The following is a 9,841-nucleotide window of genomic DNA, read 5'->3' as shown; positions in this document are numbered from 1 at the left end:
GGGGGGGGGGGCTTTAAAGATCACCTCGTCCAGTCAAAAGAATAGTCAAGTTTGAATAAATGAGTTTTGTGTTGTTCCCATTGATAAAAATGTAGTCCGCTCAACCACATCTTCCTTTCTCCCTGCCTGATTTGCAATGCAAATAGATAAAGGCTGTTGCATCAAAAGTGCTTTTACTTAAAGCAGCTTATTGTTGAGAGCATGTTGCCTCCATAATGTGATGTATTTCCTGCTAACACAGGATGTTGAACCATCCAGAATACAGGAAGGGATCATTTCAAAATCCAAACAGTTAACGAAAGAAGAGAAGCATTTTACTTGATTATTTAATCTCTGATGGTTTTGCAGGTTCAATTTCAATTTTTCACATAATATAGCCTACTACAAGCCATTATTAGAATAGGCCTAATCATATCTAATCATACATCCCAAATATATTAATAATGACACTTTGACCAAAGCAAGGGAATACCCTAATGTTGAGGTTATGTATTATCAGTTGTTTTATTACTCTATTCTTCTCTTGTTGAAATACAGTGAAAAAGAGCTGAATAATGTTAAAAAAATAGAGCTCTAGGTGCGCAATTTGTTCAAATTTCACAAGCTGAGAATAAAATTAAAATAAGGTTTATTACATGAATTCATATTTGTTCTCATTCCCGGCAAAATACAAAATAAATTATTGACGTATGTGCTACACATGATAATGGCTATTTTTGGTAGAATTACATTTTCCATAGAACATTATTTTGGCCTGCATTGACTGTATGATTAGTATTAACATTAGTAGGCCTATTGTTTTATGAGTAGCCTAAGCGAGAAAGAGAGCCATAAATAAATGATATTCTGAGAACAACTGCAAGAATAACTGTGTTGTAGTTATCTCAGGCAGAGTAGAAAAAAAACGAGGGAACACTGTATCATTCACCCAGGGGGAAATGAATTAAAGTCTACGTGCTGAAATGTCTGAAAAGACTTCAACACAAAGCTGGAGCACCACCGGGTTGTGTCCACTGGAGTCATTCTTGGACTGCACACTCACAATGGAGCGAGTGGACGACGGTGACAACACGGAGACAAGGTTGCACAAGAGCACACACATGCTAGGAGCTTTGCCCACACGTCTCCTGCCCTGTCGCCATTTTCCTCAGCTAAAATACAAAAGACTTGGCTGGGGGAGCACACACCCCTCTCCCTATCTTCTGCTAATACACACGCCACAATCTCTTTTGTCACTCGTGTTACACGCGCAAAATGGGATTGTGTTTATGCTATTCATAATGCTCGAATATGTCAAAACGTAGCATTTAGTGGGAAGTACAACCATTTCTGAGCAAGCTGGAGGGCAGGAAGACCAAATGACAATATTCAGCCTGCCTGCCTCGTTAGCAGATGGCTGCACAGAAAGACAAATAGCTCGCCATTTCTGTTGACTGACGTGTGACGTATCCACACAGGTAAGAGTACAGATTTTAAATCGTGTTGCTGACCACCAAGTCGTCCAATCAGCAGGCAGCGGGGGCGGGGTATAACCCCGTCAATCATGCACGAACTATAACGGTTTGAATAGGGAGGGAGGGGGAGAATCCAATCCGGTTTGAGCTAGTTCTTCTTCCAATGGAACATTAACGTCTCGCTGCACTGTATTAGACTGGACTGGTACAGCTTTATCCAGAATATAGGCTACTGTATTGTCTCTTGTGTCGAGTAACATTTAGCTCTGTTTACTTTTACACAAACCAACCATGCCTAAAAGGAGCAAAGTGAGTAGACCAACGTCTTTCATGCATTCAGTAATACAGCATTTATAACCCCCAATTGCAATTTGTAAGATGGGCTTGTTACAGCTTGTGGTCAGAGTTGTTGGAATGTGGCTGCAAATATCGGTTTTCTGTTCCGGGTGAATGTCAACAATGTAGCGGTTTGCAGCCGGGAGTTTAGTTGTTATGTAGCGTTTGTTTTGATTGTCTCAAGTGGCTGATTCTCGGTCATATCTCGTGCAGTGATTATCTTTGTGCCTCGGGTTTTCCGCAAATGGTGACATGCACACATGCAATTGTGTATAAATAGACTACATTTGGGCTAATTGCAGTGTAAGACAAAGCGGGGTGGTTTTCTATGACGATAGATTGCTTTTCTGCAGAGAAAGTTGGCGGCATATTGATTGTTTTCTACGGGGGTCGTCACGCTGGATAGCCTACTAAAGTTTCCCTGAGAGAAAATAGGACCGACATTAAAAATGCTAATAGCCTCCCGCCATTCTGTTGGAGTTTGGCTTTAATGTTATGGTTGTTTATTTTTCGGTGGGCACCAATACTTGCTTACGGCTTACTTGTGTAACAAAACCCTTTTTTTAATGTAATTTTATGCTAATAATGCTAACGTCTCTCCTTCGTAAACCTAGCGTGCATGTGTGTGTTAGTTTCATTGCATGGCCGCCCTTATTTTCACCGCGGAAAATGCATTTCTTGGAAGGCGTTCGTCGTGTTATCGGAGTGTCTTTCTGTGTACTGTCGGCTCAGGCCAGTGGTAGGTTATGCAATGGTGAGCCTCCGTCAGCAAAGCGCTGCTCTTGTTGCTGGGGGTTCTAGTAGATTCTGCTACCAGATTGACAGAGTCGCTGAGCATCTCGGAGTGACTCTTTTCAAATTCATGGCGGGAACGCTCACTACACTGCTCGGTTTTTTTCCGTACACCGACAGTCCCATTCATTACCAATGAATGGTTGTGTCGTGAGGAGGCGGAGTCCGCCCCCTCCTCCACCGGAGTTTTAGCTACAGTAGACCGGGAGAGCACGAGCCCATGACGCTGTTTAAACTACTCTACACGTCTGCTATTCCAGACGCCTTTCGTAGACAAGCAGGTCAAAGGACACTTCCCCTCTTGTTTTATTGTGTGTTTGTGTGTAGACGAATGTTCCACGAGGATTGTTAATGAGACGTTGCTAAGTAATGTTCCAAGTTGATATAGGCTATTAGATATGTAAACAGGCTGATTGAGAAATGGGTCTTTAATGGGGACTGCTTTCCATTGTTCAAGATTTTAAAACAAAATCCAGCCAATCACAGCGCTTGGTTGAAACTAAATCATGTATGCAGCTGGATGTGTAGCCATAGGCTAATGTTCTGTCTGGAAACGCCCACTTTTTAGTTACATAATAACTAATACTTAAAGCCCATGACCCCCCTCCCCCTTGGGCACACATTATAATGCAGACAATTTCCATAATATGATTTTCTCTTTTTTGTTTTCCCACACAGTCAGGAGAAGAATCAGCGGTAAGGATTTTTAAAAACATATTTTCATATTTGTAACCTATCTGTTCATTTATAAAATAAGGAGACAGTTAGTCTGTTTACCCACCAGGGGTCAGTAACACCCCATCAGTGAGAGCCACTGGCTGCTGTGTTAAAAGTAATCACCCTGTTTCACTCTCTCTGCAGCCCAAGAGGAGATCTGTAAGGTTAAGCGACGTAAGTAGAGACAAGCCCAGAGCGTCCCAGACAACATGCCGGCTGTAAACTGCATTCTTAGTGCTGACGATGATTTTTGTCCCCACAGAAACCTGCAACTGCAAAGGCAGAGGCCAAACCTAAGCCAAAGGTGGGACCTTGTTTCGATCACTCCTGATTAGAGTAAACCAACTGCTGGCTGAGGGACTAACATGGGTAATATGTTTTTGTTTGCAGAAGGCACCTGCTAAGCCTAAGAAAGCAAAGGAGGTGGAGAAGGCCAAGCCTGAGGAGAAAGCACCAGAGGCCCCCGCTGAGAATGGCGAAGCCAAAGCTGAGGAAGAGGTAAGGCTCACGGCGTCAGATATAAACATGCAAAATAAAGCTCATCTCCTCTGGGATTCAACTTTGACGCTATCAAACTTGTTTTCCAGGCACCAGCTACAGACGCAGCTGAAGAAAAAGATGAGGCAGCAGAATAACGTCTTTCAACCCACATCTTTTACCAGTGCTCCCTGTACCTCTTTTCTTGTACAATTCAGGGGAATATTTTTATCAACTATTTTCTAAATACAGGTTTTTTAGTAGTTTGATTGTAGAGAACACTTTTTTTTAATGAAAAAAAAAATGTCATTTTGGAGTCGGGAATTTCTTCACATCCCTCAATTTTGCATCGCCATAAAAGTTGCGGTCATTGTTGTTACTGTCAGTGGATTTCATTTCAGTTTTAAATGTGAAGGAAGGGAGGGTGCAGGACAGGTTACCGTGTCAACGCGCAAGCACAATGTTCACAGGAGCTGGGGCAACAACAGGAAGAGCTTGTCTGCGTGGACTACATTCCATATGCTTTATAAGGGACAGTGTATGTAATCTGTGCCGGGGTGGGGATGGACAAAGTCACAGGGCAACTCATTGTTTTATTGTTTATAATGAAGAACAGTGTTTTAGAATGTTTGTAAGCTTTGTTCCTATATGTTAACTCTTGTACTCATGCCGTTTTTCTTAATGAATCTGATCAATAAAGCTAAAATCCCTATTACAAGAGCTCTCCTTATTAGAGCTGTGCGTCGCTAGTTTGGTTGTCTCTCTGTTCTGTGATAGCATCGCAATAAATTTGTAAAGCTGCTGTGAAAAGGGTTTTCAATCTTTCTATATGCAGTGTGTAGTGGTACATTGTGAGGATGGTAAAAATGGAATTTGTTTTCTTAGCCAAGCTAATGGGGCGTGTAACCATAAAAAAAAAAAACCTGTTGAGACCGGCTTCTTAAAGGCCAACAAGCATACTGTCTTTTATTTGAGATGTCAAATGCATACCAGCAGTAGCAATATTCATGTGGGTTTTAGATATCTGTATCAAGTACAAGTGTGCAGTTCTTTATTTGTTTATAGATGTACCTGTGTAATGATTGTTATCAACGAACCAATAAAACTCAGTTGGTAGTTGTTACAGCAAGTTGTTTCATTCTGAAAAAGTTGAAGTGTTAATGTCGCTGATACATGACTGTTACAGAAAAGGCAGAGCTGTCCTGTTGTTCTAAAAACGGTAAAGGCATACAAATTATTTGCTGAGGCTTTGGGAGAAAAAATACTGATATACTGTAATAAAGCATGTTATATGTATTAATTATGATATTCTATATGTATCAAGACTAAAAGTAAGGCCATTTTGGTTGAGGACTACATACTGGAGGATATTAGTTTAACATTTAACTCATTGGCGCATATAGGCTAAGATTTTATTTTTATGTCAGTCCATGGTGTAGAGGACAAAAAAACACAATCAAAGCATGCTTGTAAACAAACACGTGACTTCTTTAACTATTCCTGTAAGGTCCTTATAAAGTCCCCTGCCATTTATCCAGCCATTCCTAAAGGTTCTAAGGCTAACCCATCCCAATAAAAACAGATGAAAGACTGGTTTCAGCACCTTGGACAGCTTCTCATTGGACCGTTGTTCTATCGGCTGCATTGTCTTTTACTTGTCCTCACTTCTAGATACATTTACGTCCCCTTTTCACAAAAGTATATTTAACCTCTGTGTTGGTAAACAAGCTGATATGAGGCCGTGCGCCCTGACGTATCACTGATGCAATAGCGGTAGCTTGTTGTCTTCTGGCTCTGCTGTGATTGGTTTGCAGAGACCGTGGAACGTTTTCCTCTTCCCGGTGAAGGCGTCAGATGGTTTTGCGTTTTCACGCAGCACTCAAACACGGTACACCTTATTTAAACCACTTGCACACAGAAGTAAAATGACGGCCTAGAACTGCAGCCAATGAACACACCGTTAAGAGATCCCTTCCTGATGCTGTTCTATTCTGAGTAATGGGGGATCAAATGCCCAGTCTGATACATGCAACCATGCATTCTGAGGTTCACCTGAAGCTAGTATGAAGATTCAGCAGTCAGTCAGTTACAGACTGTTCATTAAAGATCTGCTGAGCTGCAGTGAAGGCAGAGTAACACAAAGGCAAACATTTGTAATAACAAATATGTAACTTTGTAAGATACTCATTTAATTTATTTAACTCCTAACCAATTTGTGCAGCAAACAAGGACTGGATTTTGTCCCACATCACTTGGTTGGAATTGTATCTGGGCAGGTGAGCACTGTCTTTAGAAAAAAAAAAATTCAGAATTGACTGAAGCAAGAGACACAATGTCACAGTAAGGCTGCCGCTGGTAAATTCAACTACTGCCAGTTTATTAGGTGTCCGGAACCTTTCAAGTCCATTTCACAAGCCCAGTAGTTGGCGTTGACAAAACTCCAGATTTTTTAGATGAGAACGTTAACAATATACAATCTAGTACAATCATGTCTGTACACAACTAGCGTGGCAGTGACCAAACACCTGTAGCACAGGTTGGATGTTAATCACATCCTTAAAAACAGCTCCGATCACAGAAGCGGACAAGGCCAGTGGTGGAGGAAGTGGTCAGATCCTTTACTTAAGCAAAAGTACTAATACCACACTGTAACTCTGTTACAAGTTAAAGTCCTGTATTAAAAATGTTACTTAAGTAAAAGCATGTAAGTATCATCAGGAAAATGTACTTAAAGTGTTAAGAGTCAAAGTACTACATGTAGAAGAATCCGCCCATTTTAGAAAGAGTAAAGGATCCAAAAGGATGAGTGTTTAACGGTCTCCTCAATTCAGCTGGACTGTTATATTGTTGGCTAGTGTCATTTACAATAAAACATCAGATTGTATAAACTACATGTGTTTTGTGTCTAATCTAAATTTTTAAAGTCTAAAGCTGTCAGATGAATGTAGTGGAGCAAAAAGTACAACACCTCTCTCTGAAAGGTAGCGGAGTAGAAGAAGAAAGAGGCATGAAAAGAAAAGACTCAAGTAACATATCTCAACATGTGTACTTAAATACAATATTTGAGTAAATGTACCTAGTTACATTCCACCACTGGACAAGGAGTTCTGTATCATGTAGCATACAACTGTGTATAAAAATAACATGCTCTCCAGTTCATTTTAGTGAAATAATGAGCCTATGACATTCTTTTTTACAAATATGAGGTATTAGTAAAATGACCATGACACATGCTACCACATCTGTGCAAATACCCAGACAAATAAAAGTCTAGAATATACAGGCTCATCAGTTAACAATCAATAAGTTAAACAGAACTGACCTCCACTGAAGGCAAGGTATCCAATGAGCAGCACACACCCACTTTATCGCAACAAAATCCTCTCCAACCTTTACGTATTTTCATGTTTGTGTTCTATTTCATATACAGCTGATTGTAAATGTCTCTGTATGAAAAGGATGAAGTGGAAGCATTCAAATGTTTGGGACTGTTGTGAAAGCTTGTGATTAGTTTGGAGCAACGGGAGATCAATCCTCCGAGCGATCAAGCGAACGTTGCTAACGCACTGAAAATGGCGAGTTTGGGTGAATATTTGGATGGTGCAACAAGACAGGCCTGCTTGGTTCTCTCAGGAAGGGATTGTAAAGATTTACAGAGAATACGTCGCTGGCATTTCCTCTCTAACGGGGACGTTTTGGACCGACTGGTGGGAATGCTGTGGACGAATGAGCAGGTGACTTTAAACCATGTATCAGCTCATATAAATAGCTCACGTTTACTTGTGTAAACAGTTCAATTTATTTCATATTGTATGTGTTTGTTTTATTTTGCGGGGTGCAAATGTTCCACCAGAACAAGTTCCTCCCGGAGAACGTTTTCACAGAGCCGCCGTCGCGGAGTCCGGAGTCTAGCGCCGCCAAAACCACTGGGATTGGGTTAAACTCATGCAAACAAGCCAGAGTCTTTATTTTTTTTCTCCTTTCCCAAAATGTATGTATGCTAGCAGCTAGGCTAGCATTATAACTAGTGCTGTCAGTTAAAGGGGTTTTTAACGGCGTTAACGCAAACCCATTTTAACAGCGTCCAAAAACATTGGGGGGAAAAAAGAAATCAAGGGACATTTAAAATAGATCAAAATGAGCAATGAAATGTGATTCATTGCGAGTTAACTATAACATTAATACGATTAACTGCAATTAATAACTTTAATCCTTTGACCGCACTAATGTGACGCCGGTTCGTCTCTGAGGTAAAGGCTGGACTCCAGTAGAGCTGTTTGGAACGGTTGGTGAACACTGTTTTCTGTTGGAGATGGTAAGTCCCTTTGGGGGGGGGGGGGGGGGGGGGGGGGGGGGACTTTGGGCTTTTTCACTTTGTAAACCTGTAACATGCAGAAAAAAGATACATAACACAACAAAGACAAGAGGAAAAGCCAAAAAGCATAAAATGAGCACTTTAAATGACTCACACCCACCCTGAGCATCGACATCCACCCAGTTAATTAGAAACAAAATGTTGGCGATTAGTCTGTGAGACAGGGGTGGTGTTTGGTCAGTATAATACAGGATATGATAATGTGCAGTATTCTGTATACAGAGCCGTCAACAGTGTAAGAACACAGTCTGTCTCGTCACATAACAGGACATCAACGGTCGGCTCACTTTTAGGAGGACACACTAGTCCATTTTCTCTGCGATCCGTCCCATTTTGGTGCGCATGTTGCGTGCGAGGAAGAAGCCGATGGTGGCGGCGGCCATTATCACCTCGGCTACCCAGAAAGCCATGTCCCAGCTGTGTTGTTTGGCAATCGTGCTGAAGGGAAGCCCCGCCATAAAAGCCCCCACTGCAACAAACGAGCAAAGCTGGGTTAGTTCTACGAGGGCGTCGATGCTGGAATCCAACAGAGAGTGGAACAGACGCTTCTGCTGCTCATGTGGATCGGCAGCTTACCATCAGTCTTGTAGAAAGTACTTGAAAGCAATACTTGAGTAAAAGTAAAAGTATCTTACCAGAAAATGACTTTGGTAGAAATTAAAGTAACCTTTTGGAATTACTTCAGTGAAAGTCTGATCTGATATTCAATGTATCAAAAGAAATTTTCAGATAATAAATGTCCCAAATTAAAAAAAATTAAAAGTGAAGAAAAACTTTGGTTATGTACTTTGTTTTTTCCTTATAGTAAAGTGTTGCATTCAGGGTTTCCACATCTCATCTTAAACATCAATTTAAAAGTGTGACATCATCAAAGTGAAAAAAGGAGAAACTGATTTTTTTTGTAATGAAGAATCTTTCACTCAAAGATACCAAATCATTTCTTGGAAGTAACGAAGACCCGTAGGGTAAGGGGACCAGATTTCTCAGACAAAATCCGGGGACATTTTCAGCTCAGAAGTGTATATACCTCCAAAACACACCATGTTTTTACTTTTGTAAAACTTAAAAACGGGAACACTAGATCTAGAGCTGTCCTCATTAGGGGCTGAGACCCCCCCTACAGGTCTGTTCCTAGACCCACCCCTGCTGCTACTTCCTACTCCACTCCACTCCACCTCAGAGGGGAAGAACATTTATCTGACAGCTTTATTGCTTCAGGCTTGTTTCTTCAACAGCTCATTGAGTATCGGATACAATAAAAACTATTGAGGACATATTTTCCTTTGACATTGACCTAGTATTAAACGAGATGGCTGCAGTCGGCAGCAGAGAAACAAGCTACAACGGAAGTTAATAGGATAACTGTCCAGCTTGTATTTACGTTCATGAAAGTGCTCGTTTTGCTACTGACAGACTCAGATTGATATTCTAAGTGTCTGACAACGTTACGGAAAGGATTTCTAAGGACGTCGACCTTTCTGTTAAAGATAAAGATCCTTTTTTAAAACATAAAAGTCAGAAATTGCGTTCACTAAACCCACCAGACTCCATGTAAATAATCAGTCATTTTAGCATCGTAAAATACTGCTTTCTAAAACATCTCTGAGCACCGCTGGTTGTTTAGAGCCTGCGTGTGTTGGGTGTGCGACTATCGGCTCCGTTTGGTCAGGGTTTTCTTTCTTTCATTCCA

General features: G+C 41.0%; 2 protein-coding genes across 2 annotated transcripts in view; one reads left to right on the top strand and one right to left on the bottom strand.

Moving 5' to 3' along the window:
- Positions 1-1,517: 1,517 nt before the first annotated feature.
- Positions 1,518-4,899, top strand: hmgn1b (high mobility group nucleosome binding domain 1b). Its single transcript, XM_032534648.1, has 6 exons — positions 1,518-1,763; positions 3,261-3,278; positions 3,444-3,473; positions 3,562-3,603; positions 3,690-3,797; positions 3,887-4,899. The coding sequence occupies exons 1-6, from the start codon at positions 1,746-1,748 to the stop codon at positions 3,932-3,934; spliced, it is 264 nt and encodes an 87-aa protein (XP_032390539.1). The 5' UTR covers positions 1,518-1,745; the 3' UTR covers positions 3,935-4,899.
- Positions 4,900-6,117: 1,218 nt separating this feature from the next.
- Positions 6,118-9,841, bottom strand: part of LOC116701059 (glucose-6-phosphate exchanger SLC37A4) — a 31,825-nt gene continuing 28,101 nt past the window's right edge. Inside the window, exon 10 of the mRNA XM_032534626.1 lies at positions 6,118-8,620. Coding sequence (XP_032390517.1) covers positions 8,454-8,620 — 167 coding nt within the window. The 3' untranslated portion in view covers positions 6,118-8,453. The remainder of the gene's footprint in view (positions 8,621-9,841) is intronic.

This window comes from Etheostoma spectabile, chromosome 13, assembly GCF_008692095.1.
Source record: "Etheostoma spectabile isolate EspeVRDwgs_2016 chromosome 13, UIUC_Espe_1.0, whole genome shotgun sequence".
In the NCBI taxonomy this organism is placed as follows: domain Eukaryota; kingdom Metazoa; phylum Chordata; class Actinopteri; order Perciformes; family Percidae; genus Etheostoma; species Etheostoma spectabile.
Note: the sequence above shows the minus strand (reverse complement) of the source record. Positions and strands in the feature narration are given on the sequence as shown.